Source organism: Durio zibethinus, chromosome 25 (assembly GCF_047325235.1).
Source record: "Durio zibethinus cultivar Kanyao isolate XHJ-2024 chromosome 25, ASM4732523v1, whole genome shotgun sequence".
Taxonomy (NCBI): domain Eukaryota; kingdom Viridiplantae; phylum Streptophyta; class Magnoliopsida; order Malvales; family Malvaceae; genus Durio; species Durio zibethinus.
In genome coordinates this window covers 17572237-17598534 of record NC_143186.1, presented here as the reverse complement: position 1 = coordinate 17598534, position 26298 = coordinate 17572237, and the positions used below count along the sequence as shown (strand labels likewise).

The window sequence follows — 26298 nt, the reverse complement described above, 5'->3', positions numbered from 1 at the left end:
CTTGACAAAAGGGCTATTTAATTGGGAATCTAGCAACCCTATATCTAATTATACAATTAATAATATAAATCATGTATATATAATCATACAATTAACAATATAAATCATACAAATAAATAATAATCATGCAATTAACAATATAAATCATGTAATTAATAATATAAATCATGTAATTAAATATATAATTATACAAATAACAATATAAAATAAATAATTAAATATATAATAATGCTGATAATTATGTAATCAAATATATAATCATACAATAAACAATATAAAACATGTAATTAAATATATAATCGTGCACATAATAATATAAATCAAGCAATTAAATATATATAATTATGTAAATAACAAGCAATCAAGCAATTAAATATATAATCATGCAAATAATAATATAAATCAAATAATTAAATATATATAATCATACAATAATAATATAAATCATGCAATTAAAAATATAACCATACAATTAAAACATGCAATTAAATACACAATTAAACATGCAATATATAATCATACAAACTAACATCTTACCAAAGTTTTTTTTTTTTTAAATCACAAAATAGTAACAAGAAAAAAAAATAATAAAGCACAGAACAAGACATAAAGATAATAAAACAATAAAACCCAACTTACCAATCAATTGTTGTCGGTCAAAGTTCCACGCAAATCACGCTTCTTCCTTTACTACAATCTTCTCTTCAAATCGAAACCTGTGTCTAGGCTGTGATAGTCAGATCTTGCTTTGGTCAATTGCTTTATGACTACCTCTTGTGATCGTGAATTGCTCCTCCTCTATATGTCATGAATTCCGGTGTCAGTTATCTCTGTTATTGCCTCCGTTCCCTTTGATCACAAATTTAAGAGTTTTATATAAGGATTGAATCTCTTTCGATTTTAAAAAAATTAATTTAATTAAATTTAAATTTTATTTTTAAATTTTATTTTTTGTGTAATTTTTTTTATTAGATTGAGCTACAATTTTTTTCAAAATTATTTAACCACTAAAATTAAAATCTGAAATAGAATCCAAAAATTAAATTGAATTCAAAATTTCTTATGCAAAATTCTATATTTGTTTTTTTTTTATATTTATTTTTTATCAAATGACTTTGATTCTTTTGATTAAAAAATAAAAATTAAACTAAAAAATTAAAATATAAATAAAATTTAGGACTGAATTTTTTAGTCTAAAATTTACTTTTTCAATTAAGACACAATTGTATAATCAAAATTAAAATTTAAAATCTAATAAATTTCAAAAAAATCTCCATACAAAATAGTATATCGACGAAAAGGAACCCCTAAAGTTTACGGTAAAGGCCGCGACGTTGAACAGAAAATGATAGCAAGAAAATGAAAAAGATGAAAGAGCCGCCCCAAGAATAACTCAATGAAAGCAAGAAAATGAAAAAAAGAAAGAGACCCCCAAGAATAAGTCAAGCCCCCATCTAATACATGAAAACCAGCTCAAATAAGCCCCAAAAGTCACAGTAAAAAATCAGTAACGGTCTCCAGTGACGTTAACCCCGAAAATGGGAGAAGAAAAACGTTTCCTCCTCATGTTGGTTCTCCTTTGTGTTGGTTTTTTTTCGACAATTAATTTTTTCCACGACAAATTATCAAAGGAGTAAACATGAAGCAATGGAAAGACCAGCAAAAATGCTACCTAACCTATGACTGTACTACCAAAGAAAAACTTTAAACTCCCCATCAACAAATTTGAAGACAGGTTCGGCTCCCCTCTTAAATATGGAAATTCTTGTCCGCTTTTATTTAATGAAAATGGAAGACAACTTAAAGCCACCTCTGAAAATTCAACGCAACAAATACCTCCAAAACCGTGACTTTTGGCAGCACATGTTTTTTGATGCAGCTCACTCATGCACAAAAAAATTGCTCTCGGCTTGGACATTCTAAGAACATGGCTTTGGATTGGCTTATGGTTTTGGCGGCTTCACCATCTCTTCAAGGCTCCTTCAAGTTCTAGAATTCATCCTTTTCCTTCCCATGCAGCTCAAGCACAACCAGCTAGTTCAAACAAAACCAAAATGTGCAACTTTTGAAGCCAAGTAAAATGCACACTGCCCAACCCCATAAAACCGTGACTGCCTTGGGTGCTAGCTCCAGTTTTTGCTGCCAATTTCAGCCTATAAAAATAAGCATTCAAATTTCATCCAATGTAACTTGAGTTTAGCTTCAATTCAGCTCATTTAACAACTTCAAGTCTCGGAAGAATCAACGCCAAAAACAATCCACAAGTGACGTCACAGCTACTTTGTTTTCTTCATGTCTTTGTCTAGCTTTTCGCGTCCAATTTGGCTTTTATTTATAGTTATTTAATTCAATCATTTCACTTTGAATTTTAAATTTAACTTTTATTTTTAACTATTTAATTCAATCACTTCATCTTAAATTTTAAATTGTATTTTTAATTTATTCTCCTCAATCTTTCATTTTACCTATATTTTGGATAATTAACATATTTAGATAAAAAATAAATTTAATCAAGTAAAAATTAAAAATAAAAATGTTATAATTTAACATAAAATCCTATGATAATTCTATATAAAAAAATAGAATTATCAACTGTGATGCCAACTTTTGCTTCTCCCAGTTGCAATTAATGTGTTCTGCGGATATTTCTACTTCTTCCTTCTATGTTTCAGTATCAAGATTTTAGTTTGAAAAACTTACATTTCGTTCTGAATTTTATTGTAATCACATGAGAAATAAACCTAATTGATATCATGTGATAAATTAGCTTGCTAATATGGCAGATAAGTGCTTTCTTTTTTTTAATATAGGAGATCACAATTTAAAAATAAAATAAAAAAATTACAGACGTTAGAACTCAGACTTCAGAAATTTTGTTTTTTTTTTTTCCTAAATGTACCACCCAAAATTGTTTTAAGAAGTTCATGAATGAAAAACACCCATCACTCTCTTACATGAAAGGGACTTGGAACCTCACACGTGACATTCATTGTTTGACCGCTATTGTAAACACTTCATTTTATTAAAAAAATTTTTGGGTATTAAATGGGTTTTGTATTCTTTGAATTTTAATTGAGTGTTGATTGAAAATTTGAATTTTAGGTCTGGAGCTCAATTTAATGTATTTATATAATCACATGATACTTATTAAATTTAAAATTCAAATCTTAATATTTATAATTTTTTTTTTCAAGTTAAGAGCTTACTTAACATTTCAATGCTGGCAAACATCTATAAATACAACAACATGGGAGCAGTTAGGCTCACACCAAATTCGATCGCTAAGACCACAAGGCAAAAAAAATCCGTATTACAAGATCATCTCATTTTATAGTGTTTCCAACATAATTACTTAGCTCGAGAGATGTCTTCTCCAGTTTCTTCATCACTTCCAGCTTCAGCTCATGATTCCAAGTCCATCAAGAATCGTCGCTCCGCCAATTTTCATCCTAGCATCTGGGGGGATCTTTTCCTTTCAAGTCCTTCTAAAATGGTAAATAATTTAGATGGTGAATTCACCAATTCCCCCTCTAGTTTGCACGTATTGATTCATGCATGCATGCATGCGTGCGTGTATTCGATATGAGCAAGAACGTGTGCAAAACAAAATGTTTGCCGCCTTAACATTATATTTACGAATTTTTTTCCTCCAAACAATTCTGCAGAATATCAATGCTACAACTCAACTACAATACGAAGAATTGAAGCAAGAAGTAAGGAGGATGCTTATGGTACATACAGATGATTCATCTCACAAATTGCGTTTAATTGACATAATCAAACGCTTAGGTGTGAGTTACCATTTTAAAAGAGAGATAGAGGATGCATTGCAAAATATTAATGATGACCATGAGTACAAAGATGACAAAAGTCTCGAGGCTACATCTCTTCAATTTCGATTCCTTAGAGAGAATGGATTTAATGTTCAATGTGGTAAGTCCAATTTCTCCTATTATATGCACTTCCACATTGGAGAAATTCCATATATATCTATATATATATATATATATGTATAGAGTACTACTATGTCAAACTTTGGTAAATGTTTAATATACCTTTCTTGATTAAGCAGAAACATTCAACAAGTTCAAAGATGATGAAGGAAACTTCAAGATGTCCTTAACAAGTGATGTGAAAGGCTTGCTAGAATTATATGAAGCTGCACATTTATGTGTGCATGGAGAACATATACTAGAAGAAGCACTTGCTTTCACCACCACTCATCTAGATTTGGCAGAAAGTAGTAGCATTGAATATCCCCTTTCAGCACTAGTCTCCCATGCCCGAAAACGAACCATCCGCAAAAGCTTGCCAAGGCTAGAGGCTAGGCGATACATTTCTATATATCAAGAAGATGGTTCACATGACAAAACGTTACTAAATTTTGCGAAGTTGGATTTCAACTTATTATAAAATTTGCACAAGGAAGAGCTAAGCAAGATCTCTAGGTAATTACTTCTTAATGCTTCTATATGAAATTGTTGTCAACAGCCATGTAAGCTGTTGGTAGAATGCCGAACAATCAGATTTCGAGCCTTAACAACTTCTGAGAACCGAACAGTATGTAATATTTGGGCTAATTGTTTTATTTCAGGTGGTATAAAGATTTGGATTTTCCTGGAAAACTGCCATTTGCACGGGATAGATTGGTTGAAGGTTACTTTTGGATATTGGGAGTATACTTTGAGCCTCAATACTCCCTTGCTAGAGAGATATTGACAAAAACAATAGCCATGGCGTCAGCTATGGATGACATATATGATGTACATGGCACATTTGAAGAACTTGAACTCCTTACAAACGCAATTGAGAGGTAATTAAGCAATTTATATCTTCAAATTATGGACTATATAGTAGAATTTGGTTGAATTTTGGATTTTATTAATCCATAATTTGCATTCCAGGTGGGATACTGACTGTATAGATCAACTCCCAACATACATGAAAATCTTCTACAAGGCCCTCTTAGATGTTTATGAAGAAATGGAAGAAGTGATGACAAAGCTAGGAAAATTATACCCTGTCCAGTATGCGAAAGAAGAAGTAAATTCACACTAAACCACTTTCTCATTTACAGTTTTCATGAGATAAATTCGTTCAATTCAAGGTGAAACTACATATAAACTGTAAAAGACCACCACACACTTCCCTCTCGTTTGCCCAAAAAATATCGTTTAAAATGACAAAAAAAAAATAAAGAAGAGAATCTTACATGAAAAATTATTTGGACCACAAGCTGATAATAATATAGACTTCTTGGCTTTTTCATTTCTCAGATGAAACAATAATCGCAATCGTATTTCGTTGAGGCCAAATGGTACCATGAAAACTACGTACCATCGGTGGAGGAATACATGATAAATGGATTAGTATCTGCTGGCTACATCATGTTTGCTATCACATCTTTTGTTGGAATGGCAGACATTGTGACAAAAGAGATATTTGATTGGGCATCTAGCAACCCTAAAATCATTAAAGCTTCTTCAGTAATTGCCCGTCTCATGGACGATATTGGTTCACACAAGGTGCATCATGTATCTATCTTTTTCTTTTATATCAATTTTTATATTTGAAATGATCAAAAATAAAATTTTAATCAATAAAACTAAAAGTTTTAACACTTTTTGACAAATCACATAATTAATTGACTACGTGTTATTTATTTTTTTACTTTTCTCGACATTGCTTAGTATGAAAAAAGAAAATTAGTATAACGCATTTCTATCATAATTAATGAATAAGAATAAAATCATGCATTTTATCAATGACAATCAAATAGAATTGTGAGAAATTAAAGCTTCTAATTGGTGCAAAGTATTATAAGAATTAATTTTCCCATATATTTATTTAGAAATATTATGATTATGCAGTTTGAGCAGGAGAGAGGGCATGTTGCATCGGCCGTTGAATGCTACATGAAGCAGCATGGAGTTTCAGAAGAAAATGCATGCAGTGAGTTGAACAAGCAAATTGAGAATGCTTGGAAGGATATAAACCAGGAGTTGGTACTTAGGCCGACACCTTGGGTCCCAATGCCTATCCTCACACGAATTCTCAACCTTGCAAGGGTGATGGATTTCCTCTACAAGGATGGAGATGGGTACACACACGTTGGAAATGTTGTCAAGTGCGGAATCACTTCATTGCTCATTGATCCAATCCCACTTTGAAGATCCAAGAATTTACATATAGAATAAATAAATAAGAAACTAAAAGAACAAAATTGTCCGAGCTGCCAAGAATTGAAATCTTTTGGTGTTATATATGAGATAAAATAATTTATTGTCAGTGTAATTTCTCTTTTTAATATTAGAATGTATTGCACGTTTATGTGGTTTTATACATGTTTAATTTTTTTTTTATCTTTTTTAGTAATTGGGATCGATGCAATATTTAATATTGTCAACATGTTTCAATTTTATAGAATTTTGTCCCTACATTTTTTCTTTGATTCTTTTTACCAAAACAAAAAACTTCAGTAACCATAAAATCATTAAAGCTTCAGTAATTGCCCGTCTCATGGACGACAATTGATCACACAAAAAACATCATGTATTTATCTTGTTCTTTTTTATCATTTTTTATATTAGAAATGATCGAAAATTAAATTTTAATCAAATAATTTAAAGCCACCTCTGAAAATTCAACGCAACAAATCCTCCCAAAACCGTGACTTTTGGCAGCACATGTTTTTTGATGTAGCTCACTCTTGCGCACGAAAATTGCTCTCAGCTTGGACATTCTAAGTGTTGCGCCTGAAGCAATAATCACAACAATACAGAAGAAATAGACAACAATCAATAATCAAATATACAGAAAATATAAAGCACATCAAGATTTACGTGAAAAACCCTCCAGTGTAGAGGAAAAAAAATCACGGGCCACCAGAAAAATCTTAACTATCAAATAATAGTTATACAAAGTTCTTCTTTAGCTAAAACTAGAGCCAATCAACAATTAGAGAAACAATTGAAGAAATCTCACCAAATAAGTGACTCAACAAAATACATCATGGATTTATTCATAGAGAGCTTCAAACCCGATCTTCACCGTTCAGAATGTAGAACTCTGAATCATAAACCTCCTGACAAGGTTCTAACTCAATCGGACCACGGATCGACTTCCGTTCAACCAACTCTCCCTTCTCATTTTTCTCTCTCTGCTTTTCCCGGCTTTTCTTCTTTCTCTGCTTAGTTTTTGACACACACCTAAAACAACCCCACCTCTTTTTTATTAAGTAGCTAGGGCTCTGTGTAAAATAAAAGATCAAGGCCATGGCCTTTACTTGGTCCAAAACCACTTACATGAGACTGAACCTCATTTTCCTAACACTAAGAGCATGGCTTTGGATTGGCTTATGGTTTTGGCAGCTTCTCCACCTCTTCAAGGCTTATTCGAGGTCTAGAATTCATCATTTTCCTTCCCATGCAGCTCATGCACAACCAGCTAGTTCAAACAAAACCAAAATGTGCAACTTTGAAGCCAAGTAAAAGGCACACTGCCCAGCCCTATAAACCGTGACTGCCTTGGGTGCTTGCTCCAGTTTTTGCTTCCGATTTCAGCCTATAAAATGAGCATTCAAATATCATCCAATGTAGCTTAAGTTTAGCTTCAATTCAGCTGATTTAACAGCTTCAAGTCTTGCAAGAATTAACGCCAAAAACGGTCCACAACTGACGCCACTGCTGCCTTGTTTTCTTCAAGTTTTTGTCTAGCTTTTTGCATCCAATTTGACTTCTACTTTTAGCTCTTTAATTTTAAATTGTATTTTCAATTTATTCTCCTCAATCTTTCATTTTACCTATATTTTGAATAATTAGCATATTTAGGTAGAAAATAGTTTTAATCAAATAGAAATCAAGCATAGAAGCATTATAATTTAGCATAAAACTATATGATAATTTTGCATATAAAAAAAAGAAAAAAAAGACTTATCAACTTTGATGCCAACTTTTGCTTCTCCCAATTGCAATTAATTGGTTCTGCGGATATTTCTACTTCTCCCTTCTATATTTCAGTATCAAGATTTTTGAAAAACTTACATTTCGTTCTGAATTTTATTGTAATCATATGAGAAATAAAACTAATTGACATCATGTGATAAAGTAGCTTGCTAATATGGCAGATGGCTGCTTTCTTTTTCTTTTTTTTTTAATATAGCAGATCACAATTTAAAAAAAAAAAAATTACAGACGTTATAATTCAGACTTCAGAATTATGTTTTTTTTTTTTTTTTACATAAATATATCACCCACAATTGTTTTAGAAGTTCATGAATGAAACACAGCCATCACTCTCTTATATGAAAGGGACTTGAACCTCACATTTCATATTTATTGTTTGACCACAATTGTAAACACCCCGTTTTATTAAGAAATTTTTTGGGTATTAAAATGGGTTTCGTATTCTTTAAATTTTAATTGGATCTTGGTTGGAAAATTAAATTTTAGGTCCGGAATTCAATTCAATTTATTTATGCAATTACATAATAGTTAATAAATTTGAAATTCAAATCTATACTTATAATTTTTTTTTTTTGTTTTTCAAGTTAAGAGCTTACTTAACATTTCCACGCTGGCAAACATCTATAAATACAACAACATAGGGGCAGTTGGGCTCACACCATATTCGATCGTTAAGACCACAAGAAAAAAAATCCGTGTTACAAGATCATCTCATTTTATAGTGTTTCCAACATAATTACTTAGCTCAAGAGATGTCTTCTCCAGTTTCTTCATCACTTCCAGCTTCAACTCATGATTCCAAGTCCATCAAGAATCGTCGCTCCGCCAATTTTCATCCGAGCATCTGGGGGGATCTTTTCCTCTCAAGTTCTTCTAAAATGGTAAATAATTTAGATGGTGAATTCACCAATTCCTCTAGTTTGCACGTATTGATTCATGCATACGTGTATATTAACGTATGAACAAGAACGTGTATAAAACAAAATGTTTGCCACCTTAACATTATATTTATGAATTTTTTTCCTGCATAACAATTCTGCAGAATATCGATGCTTCAACTCAACTACAATACGAAGAATTGAAGCAAAAAGTAAGGAAGATGCTTATGGTACATACAGATGATTCATCTCACAAATTGCGTTTAATTGATATAATCAAACGCTTAGGTGTGAGTTACCATTTTGAAAGAGAGATAGAGGATGCATTGCAAAATATTAATGATGACCACGAGTACAAAGATGACAAAAGTCTCGAGGCTACATCTCTTCAATTTCGATTACTTAGAGAGAATGGATTTAATGTTCAATGTGGTAAGTCCAATATGCACTTCCACATTGGAGAAATTCCATATAATATATATATGTGTATGGATATAGTACTACTATGTCAAACTTTGGTGAATGTTTAATATACCTTTCTTGATTAAGCAGAAACATTCAACAGGTTCAAAGATGATGAAGGACACTTCAAGATGTCCTTAACAAGTGATGTGAAAGGCTTGCTAGAATTATATGAAGCTGCACATTTATGTGTGTATGGAGAACATGTACTAGAAGAAGCACTTGCTTTCACCACCACTCATCTAGATTTGGTAGTGTCGTAACAGTTTTGAGACCGCCAGACGTAAAATATTTTAAAATTGAAAGAAATAAAAGGGAGTGGCCACCAATCTTTGTTAGGGTATGATTGGCTACCCAAAAGTTTGTCTTTTTAATAAAACTATAAAAAAGGGTTTAAAGTTTATCAAAAAGATAAATTTCAATCTACGAAAATCAGGTTGGGTCCGGGAGTCGGTTACGTGTGGGGAAGGATTAGCACCCCCACAACGCCCATGCATTGGTACCATTTAATTATATGCTATTTTTGGTGTTGGATAAAAATGGTTTTAATTTGAAATTTAACAATAATTCCCTTTATTTTGGAAAAATAAAATTTTGCTAAAATTTTTATTTAGAAATATTGAGAAAATCTTTAAGTTAAAGAATTACCTTAAAATTCTCAAACATCTAGGCATAATTTAAAATAACTCTTTTTACTTAAGATTTAACACAATAATCTTTAAAATGAAATAACACTTTTTGTAGAAAATTGTTGGTAACTCTCCAACATCTAGGCAAAGTATCAAGAATTATTTCTTTCATAATGTTACTTTTATTTTATTTTGTAATATCATAAATTTTTCTTTTAAAAGTATTATTCTTTTTTATTATAAAATATTTTATCACCAAGTAGTAAATAAAAATTAAAGACAAAATAGTGCAAATAAATACTGATAATAACATGCTAACGTATGTATGCAAATGATTGTTATGTAGGATGAGATGCAATTTAAAATTTGAATTCTTAAATATAATGAGGCCTCCCCGACTTTTCAACGTCTAGGCAGAGCTTAGGTGCGACTGTTTATATTTAAGATCCCTATTTACTGTTATACTTTTTATTTAATAATCTTATTATTAATACAAATTAAGAAATCGTGTAAAAAGAATTAACAAAGTAAAATTTCCTAAATACCCCATCATTTAGGTGACATTCGAGAACAAATTGCTTCAAATGAAATTTTCACACGTGTCTTTAGAACTTTTAGGATTTTAGATTTTAAAGGGTTTTGGATTTTAGGGGGGGTTTTAGAAACCTAGGATTTTGAAAATTAAAAAATAATGTTTAAGGTTTCGTTTTTAAAAAAATACGAACATCTCTAAAAATCCCCGACCTCTAGACAGATTTTCAAAGCAAGTTCGATTTTAGTGACTTTTGAAAATTAATCAATAATTTTTCATATATTTATTTTTTATAAAAATTTATTAATAATAATTTCCCAACATCTAGGCGAAATTATTTTTAAAAAAATATTTTTTATTCCTTCCAACATCTAGGTAGGAAAAATAATAATAATAATAATAATAATTTTTATTTTTATTGAGCATTTTTAATATATGTTTTTAATCGTTTTCATTTTTATTATTATTAAAACAATGAGACATTTATTCTAACAAATTTAAAATTTTATCATGCAAGAATAAATAAAATAAACTCAAAATAACAAAAATAATAATATAAAAAAATTTAGAAAATCCAAAAAAAAAAAATTTTTTTTTACCTGAACCTGACCGGTCAACAGTCTGGTCAACAACCAATTCGGCTAGACCGAAAGGGGTTGGTTCCGTTTGCGGTTCAGTCGAACCGACTGAAGAGCGACTTAGTTCGGTTTGATTGAATCGGTTCAAAGCTGTTGGAAGATCCGGGTCAACGGGTCATTCCACGGATTTCGGGTCGGGTCACCGACGCATGCGGATCCTCTCTGGTCTAAACGACGTCGTTTTGGTTCTTTGTTCTGAAACGGCGTCATTTTGGACAACCGAGGCTATATATAAACCAAGTTTTTTTTTATTCAATTTTCTTCTATTCCTAAAAAAAATAAGATTTCAAAGCTTTGGAGAGAGCTCGGGGAGTCCACCGGTGACCGACCATCGGTATTGGGCTAGCGCCGTCCGGGCCGCCGTTGGTGGTGGTCGTCGGTGGCCGAAAAAATTTGAAATCCTCCTGAAAGCTCTATTCAACGCGTTCTTTCCAGATCTGATCTCTTTTTCATCGAAAATGAATTTGATCTACGTAAATCGAGGTCCAAAGTTTTCTATTCTCTCTCTCTCTCTTTTTTTTAAAAAAATTGAAGCTGATGATGGTCTTTTTTTTTTTTGCAGGTAGCTTGGCGCTGGGTTCCTCACCTAGCGAGGATTGTGTTTGTTTTTACGTTTCTGTTTGGGTATGGGTTTGGTGTGGTGTTTGGGGTTATTGAAGGAAGAGGCTTGAAGGTTTCAAGGGTCTGTTCGAAGGCTTTTCGAGAGAGGTCTGTTCAAAGGCTTTCTTTTTTTTGAAAGGGGGGTTCGAGAGGTTTTTTTAGAGGGGGTCCGAGAGAGAGCTTAAAGAGAAAGAAGTTGAGAATTTTTAAGGAGTTCAAAAGGGGATCTGGGTGGCTATAGGGTGACTGTAGGTGGGCTGAACAGGGGGTTGGTCAGGGGCTGGTCAGAGGGTTGTAGGGTGGCTGGTCGAAGGCGGCTGCAGTGCCAGTCACCCTACTCTTTGTTTTTTTATTTTTTTATTTTTTATTTATTTTTATATAATTAATAATTATTTTTTTAAAATTATTATTATTATTATTAAAATTATTAATATTATACTAAAATGAAAACAGTAGACTTGGACAAAATCGATGTCTATAGCTGTCCATCTTTGCACATTACTGAGCATCAGGAATAGAGCAAAGACAAAGACAACGATTTTATCCGAAAGTAAATCGTGATTTTTTTTTTAAAACACAAAAGAATTGGGATGACACCACAAGTCAAAAAATAATGAATCGATCGAGATAACATCGCGAATCAAATTTATGCCCGAAGATTTTACAAATCATACTCGAAGATCTTATAGGATCGACTGGGATAACACCGCAAGTTAAAAAATAAAAAATTGATCGGGATAACACTGCGAATCAAATTTATGCCTAGAGGTCTTAGACATCATGCCTGGAGGTCTTACAGAATCATGCCCGAAGGTCTTACAGAATCAATTGGGATAACACTGTAAGTCGAAAGATAAAGAATCGATTGGGATAACACTGCGAATTAAAATTATGTCTGGAGGTCTTAGAAATCATGCCCGGAGGTCTTACAAAATCGACTGAGATAACACCACAAGTCAAAAGATAAAGAATCGATTGGGATAACATCGTGAATCGAAATTATGCTCAGAGGTCTTAGAAATAATGCCCAGAGGTCTTACAGAATCATGTCCGGAGGTCTTACAGAATTGACTGGGATAACACCACAAGTCAAAAAATAAAGAATCAATCAGGATAACATCACGAATCAAAATTATGTTTGGAGGTCTTAAAAATCATGCCCGAAGGTCTTAGAGAATCATGCCCGAAGGTCTTACAGAATCGACTGGTATAATACCGTAAGTCAAAAATAAAGAATCGATTGGGATAATATCGCGAATCAAAATTATACCCGGAAGTCTTACAGAATCGACTGGATAACACCACAGGTCAGAAATAAAAAATCGATCGAGATAACACCGTGAATCGAAATTATGCCTGAAAGTCTTAGAAATCATGCCCGAAGGTCTTACAGAATCGACTAGGAGAACACCATAAGTCAAAAGATAAAGAATTGATTGGGATAACATCGCGACTCAAAATTATGCCCGAAGGTCTTAAAAATCATGCCTGGAGGTCTTACAAAATCGACTGGGATAATACCATAAATCAAAAATAAAAAATCGATCAGGACAACACCACGAATCGAAATTATGCTCGGAGGTCTTGAAAGTTATGCCCGGAGGTCTTACAAATCTCAAAATCTTTGAATGCTCCTCATAATCAGAGGCAATGAAACTTTAAATTTTAAAAATTTTTTAATCTTGAAAGTCGTACGCAGAAGCTTTTAGAGATTATGCCTGAAGGTCTTGTAAATCTCAAAATCTTTGAATGCTCCTCATAATTAGAGGCAATGAAACTTTAAAAATTTGAAAATCTTTTAATCTTGAAACTCGCACGTAGAGGCTTTTAGAGATTATGTCCGGAGGTCTTACAAATCTCAAAATCTTTGAATGCTCCTCATAATAAAAAAAAAGTCGTACGCAGAGGGTTTTAGAGATTATGTCCGGAGGTCTTACAAATCTCAAAATCTTTGAATGCTCCTCATAATCAGAGGTAACGAAACTTTAAAAATATGAAAATCTTTTAATCTTGAAAGTCGTGCACAGAGACTTTTAGAGATTATGCCCGGAGGTCTTATAAATCTTAAAATCTTTAAATACTCCTTATAATCAGAGTTAATGAAACTTTAAAAATATGAAAATCTTTTAAAACATGGCTTTCGCCTGATCAGAGATTTTTGAGACTCTAAAAGTCTTTTCTAAGGAAGGTTCCCTCTAAACAGAAGCTTTGAAATCTTGATTGAAATTGGTTCCTCTTAAACAGAGACTTTAAAACTTTAAAAACATGTTTTTTTTTTGTTTTTAATACTTACAAAGTTGATAAATGCAAACATGATACAAATGTCTATTCTCATCAAATGATGCTAATGAAAATGTCGATGCAAATGTCAATGCCAACGTAAAAATGCAAATGCTTGATACATTTGACTTTTTCACAATGCAAATGACAAGTCATTTTCATGTAGATGCCTCTACAAATACCTTTTCTTAGGATGCAGATGCCAAGATGCAAATACAAATTCTTCTTATAGTGTGAATGCAAATGTCTTATACAAATGCCAATGCAAGTGATGTAAATACGAATGTCTTTCTTGTGATGCAAATACAAGCGATGCAAATGCAAACACTCTTCTTGTCCCTTTCTTTTTAAAAAAAAAATTTTTTTGTTTAAATTTTCATTGTTTCATTTTCACCCAAAAAATGATCTCAATATTATGTACAAAATGCTCAAATAATCTCAAAAATTTTCAAAAGTGATAAAAAATTACCCCACATAAAGTATCTTTGCAATTAATGAAAAATTTAGAACTCAAGACTTCTGAATCTATTGAAAGTTGATGATTACTATTTAGAAGGCTCATGGGTGAGGTAATTGACAATTCAATTTTTTTTCACGGTGGCATATCTTATGTAAAGCTTGATGAGGTTGCAAGGATTTCTCTTAGGCTCACAAAAGAGATAATTTTTTAAAACACTTCTTTTATTGAAAACATCATACTCCAATGTGAGTCAAAAATTAGCCATTACTTTTCAAACAAGATTTGAGAAGAAGATAAGGCTGGGTTTTTTTTTTTTTTTAAGAAAGGTCTTTAATGGGTACTAGTTTTTCAAAAGGCTTTGTATCGAGACTTTTTATTTTGGATAGAACTTTGAAACTCTGAAATTCATTATGAGGCCTCAAAAATGACTTTAGCTCTAGACTACCCTTTTGGGATTTTCACCTTAGAGCTATTTTTTTTTTTTATCAATGAAGAATTCAACAAGTATATACAAATTCAAAGATATTGCTCTTCAATCCAAGTATCCACATTTGATCAAAATAAGCTTTTTAGGGTGTGTAATGTAGGCTGAAGTTAAGGGTTCTGAAAGAAATGATACATAGGCTCAAAATATGTTATTCAGGGTAATTAGGCTAAGGATCTTGAGAAGCATTCTCTGACTTTCTTCCTTTGCTTTTTTTTGAAACATTTGGCTTTAATCTCAGCAACTTTACTCACCCCTTTTTTTTTGCCTTGAATTCTCAGTTTCAAGGTATATATTTTCTCTTTTTTTTTTTATTCTAACTGAAGCTTCAGATTCTTATCTCTAAGGTTTCTTTGTTTTACCTTAGAAATACTTAACTTCATCTTTGGTTGTTCACTTTCTTGAATCTTAAAATTTCAATTGAAGCCTTGTTCACTTTTTACCCTAGACTTTCACCTCCGAAATGCATGTTAGATGCTTTCAATATCGGATACTTTTCTTAAAGTTAATCTTGAATGTATCCTAATTTTGCCTCCTAATGTAGAAAATGACCTTGGCTAAGGTTTATTTTAGAACAAAAAATTTAATAGGCTCAAATGGGTAGCAAATGGATAATTTTTATGTATGAGAAGGATAGAGAAAGATGGCCATTCATCATTTCAAACATGATCACTTGGCTAGAAGAGCAAATCATTGAATATGTCCATTTTGTTTATTTTTTTTCTCTTTTTTTTATTTTTTTGTTTTTTTTGTTTTTTTTTATGCCCCATCTTTTTTTTACTCAAGGTTCTAATGACGATCAAGTCGTATAATATTGATCGCATAGTTTAAAAAGGCTCTTTGGGCTCTAAAATTTTTTGGCATTTTCTTGGTGAAAGAAAGAGAAAAGGTATAAAGGTATGAAATAAATTGTCTTAAGCGGAAAGAGATTCTTTTTTCTTTTTCTCAATATGCCTTAAGACATGGAACAAAAGTTATTTAAGAAAAAGGCTCAAGCGTTTTTGTATCCATGGTCATAGCAAAATTTTGACACACATTGAATTATTAATTGAAAATTTAAAAGAGTATCTAATTTTTGAAATTCAAAACAAACTTTCAAAATTAATCTCTTTTGTTCTTTCCACAAGAAAAGGTTATCGGCCCTTTAAGGTCTGAACTCAAACTCACATTTCTTGAAAAGTTATGGTTGATGAGTCCAATCATTTAAGTGATTAGGGTCATGAAAGTATTCAAAAAGGTGTGAAAGTATTTGATGAGCTTTTTCTAATAGTAATCACCATTTCCTTTCAGAATACTTCCATCTTTATTGTAAAATAAAACTTCTTTTTCTTTTTTTTTTAATTTTTTTTAAAGTTACTTATGTTGAATTTTTATTCAAACAAATGCATAAAGAGAAAATTTCATGAAAAAGATCCAAAGTATTCAATTCTTCCAAAATAAGTTAAATAACTCTTAGAGACACAATGCATATATCATACATACATAGTAAAAAAAAATCATCATATCATGATTTTTAAAACTTGACACCTCTTTCTTCATCTCAACTTCTCACATTTGACAATTGAATGGAGTCAACAACTTCTATTGTTCTATTACCTCTAAAGTTAGAATACCATTCTCGATAAGATCTTTAACCTTTTCTTTCAACTGCCTGCATTTTTCAATTGAGTGGCCAATTATCCCCATATGATAATCACACTTGTCATTAGGATTGTAACTCCTTGCTGATAGATTTGGTGTTGTTTTCAGAGGCACAAGAGTGAGATATTGACCTTCTATTAGCAAAGGTAAAAGGTAAAAAATAAGAATAGACAATTTCTCTTTATCATTCCTTGGTCTCTTTTGATTTTTTATCAATTGGGTGGTGGATTCAAATGTAGGAACAAGATCATGAATGACCATTTGAGGATGAAAATTTGCTTGAAAGCCCAAATGCTGGCTTGGTTGGCAAAGATATGGGTTTTGAGAGATATGGCTTATGGTAGGGTGATGGGGTTGATAAGCAGGGTAAGGATCATATGGGATGAAGCTATTAGGTAGATGCCCCTCCATTGTGACTGCTTGCACTTTTCTTTTATTCTGTTCTAATGTACTTTCCTCTTCAACATCTGTTGCATCTTTTAACTTAATCATACCACTTTTGATTATATTTTTTATAATTTCACCAGAAATCATTATGTTTGAAAAGTTTTTGAAGATATTCCCAATCATTGTTTCATAATAGGGAGTATCCAAAGAATTGACAAATAGAACAGTAATTTTTTCTCTGACAAGGGTGGTTGTACTTGAGCTGCTATGTCTCTCCATCTATGTGCATATTCTTTGAATGTTTCAGTTGATCTTTTTTTTCATGTTCTGCAAGGATAACCTATCTGGCACCATATCTTCTACATGCTTGTATTGTGCTAGAAAGGCCCTAGTCAATTCATTCTAAGAGTAAATCTTACTTCGATTTAACTAAGCATACCATCTTGCTGTAGGTCCGGTGAGACTATCTTGAAAGCAATGGATCAATAATTTATCATCATGAGTGTAGCATGTCATCTTTCAACAGTACATGAGAATGTGTATTAAAGGGCATTTCGTTTCATTGTACTTTTCAAAACCTGAGGCTTTGAATTTTGATGGAATAATAAGATCAGGTACTAGACTAAGTTCATTGGCGCCAACATTCTCGTACACATCATGGCTTTTAGTTGCTTCCAATCTCCTTTCCAACAGATCATACTTATCTTTCATCACTATATCTTTTGATGGATTTGGCACCCTTTTCAATTTCTTCAATTCTTTATAATCATCCACATTAGGCACAATAGTGAAATCGTGAGAAGTATGCCCAAGATTGACATTTGTCTGTACTGATGGTAACTTGGTAAAATGGCCAATATAAGGTTGATCAGTTGTTAGATGTGCTTGTGACATATGGGGATCTTGAACATATGTGAACCCAGATGGATACAATAGTGTCTAGACAGTTGTTTCCTCTATTGTCCTGTGCGTTTCAACAACTCTTTTTCTTTTTGTCAATTCCACTATCATTTGTTTTAATTTTGCCAGTTGTCTGTTCATGTTTTGTTGCATTCTCGTAACTGTTTCACTGATCTCTTTTTGGGCTTTTTCTACTCTATCCATTCGACTAGCATCTTCATTTTCTATGATTTTGGTACTGACTCGAGTACTATAAGTGTGCAGACTCAATTGACCTCGTTTCCTAGGATAGCTATCCTTGAACTTTTTATTAATTATCAGAAGTTAAAAATGCACAACCTGAATTTTATTATCGAAAATCTTTTGGCTTTGAAAGTTGAACAAAAGCATATTCACAATCATCATCTTTTATCTTTTACTAGCATGAAAAATAATGAATTCAAACAGATAATGCATGATATGCAAGTCAAATTTTATTATTATTAAGAAGAAAAAAACTCAAGTTCCATCATATATTATGGCTGAGTTATCTAAAGACATTCTTTCCTCTAAAAAAGTTCAATGAAAGTATATTCACAACCGTCACTCTTTTTCACTGGCTTCAATTATTAAAGGTGAATAGAGGCATCAATTCATAAAAATTCAGGCCAAAATAAGTTTTCATTCATTCCAAAAGTATCAAGTTTACACATCATAAACCATTCTAGGGTTGGGGCCAAAAAGTGCCAGACTTGCTCCCACTTCCCTTTGTCTCACCTAAAAAATAGTTGACTATGATTACTAAGAAGGATAACTTTTTGCTTAAAAAGCTTTTTATTCATCCTCCTGACCAACTTTACTATTGCCTGTAGCACTGCCTACCATTTCGGCATAGATCAAAGAATGGTTCTTATGAATAATTGACTTTATCTTGGCATCAAAACTCAGATATCCAACTTTCATCAATCCATGCACCCTATGTTTCAAAGCTATGCAGTCTTTCAAAGAATGGTCCACAACACCAAAATGTAATTCACATTGGGCATTAGGTTATACCATTTAGGGAAAGGTGGTTTGCGAGGTTCAGTAGGGATAGGGGCAATGAGGTAGTTCCCTAAGAACAACGGGTATAACTCTATGTAGGACATGGGTATTGGATCAATAGGGGCTTTTCTTTTGCTGTTACCAGAGTTTTTCTATCCTATAGTTGGTTTGCTTTGCTAAAAAGATGCTCGTATAGTTGGTCTCGAGGTGAATTGAGAAACTCTGGGTTAAAGATTAGACTGATAAAGTGATGATTAGATAGCAGGCTGAACAAACGATTGTGAAATGTGAGGTGGGGGATGTGAATTCAAGTGTGAAAATTTTGAAGGTTGCATGACACTTAGAGGCTTAATTATAGGTGTTTGGAAAGGAGATTAAAAATAGTCATAAGGAGGATTTAGGTACAGGTTAAGACTTAAGATAGTTGGTTATGGTTGTTTGAAACCAGGTGACTCCTTATTGGAAATCAAACTCTTGAGCTCAGTCATTTGCGAGGCTAGTTCACCCATTCCTCTCTTGAGTTTGCCCAAACTTCGATCACTGTTCAAATCATCCAATGCCTTAATATGCTCTGAAAGTGTGCTAGAACTAACAGGAGCCGATTGATCTTGACTTGATGGAATCGAAAGTGACAACGATCCTTGAAGAGGAACAAACTCAACTCTACCACTACCTTTAACCATTTCTATCAATTGAGCCATTTATCGTTTCATCTCTCGAAGCTTAAGCCATAATTCCTTTTAATTCAACTTTAAAGCACTAATCCTTGCTTTCAATTGATCTCTCATTTTTGCCATTCTAATTTCTACCAAGACAGACATTTTATTTCGGGACTTAGACCAAAAATTCTAGACTATTACCCTTATTGAATGAATATCGTAAAAACAAAGACACACAAAGTATATTTACGAATACATGAATATGAAAATGTCATGAAATGCATATATGCCTATGACAATGGATTTTTATATATACAAGGACCCAAATGAAAATTTTCATCAACCATGAATATGTATGCAAGGAATATAATGTTATACTGTAGGGATTGTGGGATACGAAATGCAACGTATGTTCCATACGACCCTATTATTCATGAATCTATATGTATGAAATGTTATGACATACCTACATGAATGATGATATATATCTTATGACTAATGCAACATACTTGTATGAAATGCACGGACCTACTATATGTATGAAATATGTATGTATGAAATGCAATGCATGTGTTGTGCTGGCTTAATAAGGTAAACACTACCTTAAGATACATAACGAGATAAAATGCATGCACTACTTATCAAGAAGTGCATAGGATGCATGTGCATGAAGTAAAATGCATGTGCTACCTATTGATATGGATGGGATAGAATGCACGTATTATCCTATTATGATGCGTATGGGATGAGATACATGTATTATTTATTACGATGTGTGAAATGCGAAAGATGAAATAAAATACAAATTTTTTTTGTTTTGAGAAGGAAAAATGAAATAAATATGGCTTGAAAATTAGTCTTTATTCGGCCAATAAACAAAGAATTTAAGAAAAATCCTTAATCTTTGAAAATGTTCTTTTTTCTTTTTTTTCAATGATCGACCTAAAATAAACATCACATATTCAAATATAATGCACACAATCAAAAAATATATAAAATAAAAATATAAAATGACTCGAGAATTCAAAACAAACAAGTAAGAGAAATAATATAACAACCATACAACAAAATAATATAACGTATAATGTCCTAATTTTTGGTAATTTTCTAAAAAGGTGGCATGGCTCTATCCTAGGCAGGCTTCCTATGGCTCACGATATGCTGGGTTAGGATTTATATGTCTAAAGGTTCCCAAACTATTCCTCACATCATCATCTATTATAGACTAGTAAGGTTCCCCGATCCTCGCCCATTATGGGTTATTAATGGAAAGGGTTCAATCTGAGTGGAAGTGTTTTGCTAGCAAATGCGGAGGTTAACACCTCACGAGAGCGTAGCTACTTCACTTCCTCCTAAAAAGGATGGAGCCCAGGTATAGAGCTTATGCATGCGAGTGAATATGCAAAGTGTGTGCAAGGTAATGTATTAATCAAAATAACATGGATAAATCATAACCAAAAACAAAATCAAAATGAAGTAATAACTAACACATAATTTATTTTATTTATTAACATGAATGTTTTCAAAAATTAAATTAAATTAAATTAAATTAAATATCAAATAAAATCAATTAAATCCAACCATTGTCAATAGCGCATAATTAAAATTTTGGCCTGACTCTCAAATAAGTCCCCAGCAGAGTCGCCAAGCTGTCGTAATGATTTTGAGACCGCCAGACGTAAAATATTTTAAAATCGAGAGAAATAAAAGGGAGTCATCACCAATCTTTGTTAGGGTGTGATTGGCCACCTAAAAGTTTATCTTTTTAATAAAACTATAAAATCGGGTTTAAAGTTTATCAAAAAGATAAATTTTGATCTACGAAAAATCAAGTTGGGTCCGAGAGTCGATTATGTGTGGGGAAGGATTAGCACCGCCACAACGCCCATAAATTGGTACTATTTGTGCTATTTTTGGTGTTGGATAAAAATGGTTTTAATTTGAAATTTAACAATAATTCCCTTCATTTTGGAAAAAAAAAATTTTGCTAAAATTTTTATTTAGAAATATTGAGAAAATCTTTAAGTTAAAAAATTACCTTAAAATAACTCTTTTTGCTTAAGATTTAACATAATAATTCTTAAAATGAAATAACACTCTTTATAGAAAATTATTAGTGACTCTTCAACATCTAGGCAGAGTACCAAGAATTATTTCTTTCAGAATGTTACTTTTATTTTATTTTGTAATATCATAATTTTTTCTTTTAAAAGTATTATTTTTTTATTATAAAATATTTTATCACCAAGTAGTAAATAAAAATTAAAGACAGAATAGTGTAAATAAATACTGATAATAACATGCTTACGTATGTATGCAAATGAATGTTATGTAGGATGAGATGCAATTTAAAAGTTGAATTCTTAAATATAATGAGGCCACCCCGACTTTCCAACGTCTAGGCAGAGTTTAGGTGCGACTGTTTATATTTAAAATCCCAATTTACTGTTATACTTTTTATTTAATAATCTTATTATTAATGGGAATTAAGAAATCGTGTAAAAAGACTTAATGAAATAAATTTTCCTAAATACCCCATCATTTAGGCGGCATTCAGGAACATATTGCTTCAAATAGAATTTTCACACGTGTCCTTAGGATTTTTAGGATTTTGGATTTTAAAGGGTTTTGGATTTTAGGGGGGGTTTTAGAAACCTAGGATTTTGAAAATTAAAAAATAGTGTTTAAGGTTTCATTTTTAAGAAAATACGAACATCTCTAAAAATCCTCGACCTTTAGGCAGATTTTCGAAGTAAGTTCGATTTTAGTGATTTTTGAAAATTAATCAATAATTTCTCATATATTTATTTTTTATGAAAATTTATTAATAATAATTCTCCAACATCTAGACGAAATTATTTTTAGAAAAATAATTTTTATTCCCTCCAACATCTAGGCAGAAAAAATAATAATAATAATTATTATTATTATTATTGAGCATTTTTAATATATATTTTTAATCGTTTTCATTTTTATTATTATTAAAACAATGAGATATTTATTCTAATAAATTTAGAAATTTATCATGCAAGAATAAATAAAAAAACTCAAAATAACAAAAATAATAATATAAAAAAAATTTTAAAAATTCAAAAAAAAAATTTTTTTTACCTAAACCGGACTGGTCAACCGACTGGACCAAAAGGGGTTAGTTCGGCTTGCAATTCAGTCAAACCGATGAGGAACGGTTCAATTCGGTTTGATTGAACCGGCTCAGAGCTGTTGAAGGATCCGGGTCAGCGGGTCGTTGTGCGGATCTCGGGCCAAATCATGGGCGCACGCGGATTCCCTCTGGTCCAGATGACGTCGTTTTGGTTCTTTGTTCTGAAACGACGTCGTTTTGGGCAGCCAAGGCTATATATAAACCAAGTTTTTTTTTTTGGTTCAGTTTTCTTCTGTTTCTAAAAAAAAAAACAAGATTTCAGAGCTCTGGAGAGACCTCACGGAATCCAGCAGTGACCGACCGCCAGTGTCATGCTGTTACCGTCCGGGCCACCGTCGATGATGGTCATCGATGGTCGAAAAATTTTGAAATCCTCCTGGAAGCTCTATTCGACGCGATCTTTCGAATCCGATCCCTTTTTCACTGGAAACGACCCCAATCTACGTAGATCGGGGTCCAAAGTTTTTTGTTCCCTCTCTTTTAAAAAAAAAACAAAAAAAACTGAAGCTAATGATGATCTTTTAAATTTTTTTTGCAAGTAGCTTGGCACTAGGTTCCTCGCCTAGTGAGGACTATGTTTGTTTTTTTTTGTGTTTGTTTTTGCGTTTCTGTTTGGGTATGGGTTTGGTGTGGTGTTTGGGGTTGTTAAAGGAAGAAGCTTGGAGGTTTCGAGGGTCTGTTTGAAGGCTTTTTGAGAGGGGTCTGTTTGAAGGCTTTCTTTTTTTTTAGAGGGGGGTCCAAGAGTTTTTTTTAGAGAGGGTTTGAGAGAGAGCTTGAAGGGGAAGAAGTTGGGAGTTTTTAAGGAGTTCAAAAGGGGATCTGAGCGGCTGTAGGTGGGCTGAACAAGGGGCTGGTCAGAAGGCTGTAGGGTGGCTGGTCGGGGGTAGTTGCAGTGCCAGCCACCCTACTTTCTGTTTTTCTCTTTTTTATTTTTATTTTTTTATTATTATTATTTTTTTATATAATTAATAATTATTTTTTAAAATTATTATTATTATTATTAATATTATACTGAAATGAAAATAATAGATCCGGACAAAACCGATGTCTATAGGCAGAAGGTAGTAGCATTGAATATACCCTTTCAGCACTAGTCTCCCATGTCCGAAAACGACCCATCCTCAAAAGCTTGCCAAGGCTAGAGGCTAGGCGATACATTTCTATATATCAAGAAGATGGTTCACATGACAAAACGTTACTAAATTTTGCAAAGTTGGATTTCAACTTATTACAAAATTTGCACAAGGAAGAGCTAAGCAAGATCTCTAGGTAATTACTCCTTAATGCTTCTATATGAAATTGTTGTCAACAGCTATGTAAGCTGTTGGTAGAATGCTGAACAATCCGATTTCGAACCTTACCAACTTCTGAGAACCGAACAGTATGCAATACTTGGGCTAATTGTTTTATTTCAGGTGGTATAAAGATTTAGATTTTCCTGGAAAACTGCCATTTGCACGAGATAGATTGGTTGAAGGTTACTTTTGGATATTGGGAGCATACTTTGAGCCTCAATACTCCTTTGCTAGACAGATATTGACAAAAGCAATAGTCATAGAGTCAGCTATGGATGACATATATGATGTACATGGCACATTTGAAGAACTGGAACTCCTTACAAATGCAATTGAGAGGTAATTAAGCAATGTATATCTTCAAATTATGGACTATATAGTAGAATTTGGTTGAATTTTGGATTTTGTTAATCCATAATTTGTGTTCCAGGTGGGATACTGACTGTATAGATCAACTCCCAGCATACATGAGAATCTTCTACAAGGCCCTCTTAGATGTTTATGAAGAAATGGAAGACGTGATGACAAAGCAAGGAAAATTATACCTTGTCCAATATGCGAAAGAAGCAGTAAATTCACACTAAACCACTTTCTCATTTACAGTTTTCATGAGATAAATTCGTTCAATTCAAAGGTGAAACATATAAATAGTAAAAGACCACCACACACTTCCCTCTCGTTTGCCCAAAAAATATCGTTTAAAATGACAAAAAAAAATAAAGAGAATCTTACATGAAAAATTATTTGGACCACAAGCTGATAATAATATAGATTCCTTGGCCTTTTCATTTCTCAGATGAAACAATCATCGCAATCGTATTTCGTTGAGGCCAAATGGTACCATGAAAACTACGTACCATCGGTGGAGGAATACATGATAAATGGATTAGTATCTGCTGGCTACATCATGTTTGCTATCACATCTTTTGTTGGAATGGCAGACATTGTGACAAAAGAGATATTTGATTGGGCATCTAGCAACCCTAAAATCATTAAAGCTTCTTCAGTAATTGTCCGTCTCATGGACGATATTGGTTCACACAAGGTGCATCATGTATCTATCCTTTTCTTTTTTATCATTTTTTATATTTGAAATGATCAAAAATAAAATTTTAATCAATAAAATTAAAAGTTTTAACACTTTATTGACAAATCACATAATTAATTGACTAGGTGTTATTTATTTTTTACTTTTCTCGATATTGCTTAATATGAAAAAAAAATTAGTATAACGCATTTTTATCATAATTAATGAATAAGAATAAAATCATGCATTTTATCAATGACAATCAAATAGAATTGTAAGAAATTAAAGCTTTTAATTGGTGCAAAGCATTATAAGAATTAATTTTCCCATATTTATTTAGAAATATTATGATTATGCAGTTTGAGCAGGAGAGAGGGCATGTTGCATCGGCCGTTGAATGCTACATGAAGCAGCATGGAGTTTCAGAAGAAAATGCATGCAGTGAGTTGAACAAGCAAATTGAGAATGCTTGGAAGGATATAAACCAGGAGTTGGTACTTAGGCCGACACCTTGGGTCACAATGCCTATCCTCACAGGAATTCTCAACCTTGCAAGGGTGATGGATTTCCTCTACAAGGATGGAGATGGGTACACACACGTTGGAAATGTTGTCAAGTGCGGAATCACTTCATTGCTCATTGATCCAACCCCACTTTGAAGATCCAAGAATTTACATATAGAATAAATAAATAAGAAACTAAAAGAACAAAATTGTCCGAGCTGCCAAGAATTGAAATCTTTTGGTGTTATATATGAGATAAAGACAATTCATTCTCAGAGTGATTTCTCTTTCTAATATTAGAATGTATTGCACCTTTGTGTGATTCTATATATGTTTAATTTCTTTTATCATTTTAAGTAAGTGGGACCGATGTGTATTTCTACTATTTCATCTAAAGACAATAAATATATTTCAAACTAAATTTATGGTTGAAATTTCATAATTTTAAATTAAATATAAAATTAAAAAATTAATTTAAAAAATAAAAATAATTTAAACAAATATTCATCATATACTTAGTTGAAAGTGTATTTATCATCTTTAGATGAAATAGTAAAAACTTTCATTGATTTTAAACAGTGGAGAGGATCTTCTCCCAGGAAAATGACCTTTGTGCCAACTTTTGCTTCTCGTAATTGCAATTAATGGGTTTTGGGGACATTTCTACTTCTCCTTTCTATAATTCAGTATCAGAATCTTAGTTTGAAAAAGCATGAATAAAGAAATTTCAGATACAGAATTGTCTTTGCTAGTTGCTACTATTACTTGGCCCA

The 26298-nt window shown here is 32.2% G+C and overlaps 1 protein-coding gene and 1 pseudogene across 9 annotated transcripts; both read left to right on the top strand.

The window, feature by feature from the left end:
* Window positions 1-3300: 3300 nt before the first annotated feature.
* Window positions 3301-6279, top strand: LOC111276472 ((+)-delta-cadinene synthase isozyme A-like; annotated as a pseudogene). The gene is made up of 7 exons (XR_016333514.1): window positions 3301-3493; window positions 3666-3933; window positions 4073-4448; window positions 4595-4813; window positions 4905-5043; window positions 5277-5534; window positions 5871-6279. The product of XR_016333514.1 is annotated as a (+)-delta-cadinene synthase isozyme A-like (transcript).
* A 2437-nt stretch (window positions 6280-8716) lies between these two features.
* Window positions 8717-25700, top strand: LOC111276473 (putative terpene synthase 2). Of its 8 annotated transcripts, none has more exons than XM_089754445.1 (9): window positions 8717-8845; window positions 9007-9271; window positions 9392-9558; window positions 14537-14547; window positions 23766-23969; window positions 24116-24334; window positions 24426-24564; window positions 24792-25040; window positions 25382-25700. In XM_089754445.1, the coding sequence occupies exons 1-9, from the start codon at window positions 8717-8719 to the stop codon at window positions 25679-25681; spliced, it is 1683 nt and encodes a 560-aa protein (XP_089610571.1). In that variant the 3' UTR covers window positions 25682-25700. The 8 variants fall into 8 exon arrangements, with proteins under 8 accessions (XP_089610571.1, XP_089610570.1, XP_089610567.1 ...); XM_089754444.1 differs by lacking the exon at window positions 14537-14547 and adding an exon at window positions 23559-23569 and having other exon boundaries at window positions 9007-9274; window positions 9395-9558; XM_089754441.1 differs by lacking the exon at window positions 14537-14547 and having other exon boundaries at window positions 9392-9555; window positions 23755-23969.
* The last annotated feature ends 598 nt before the right edge of the window (window positions 25701-26298 follow it).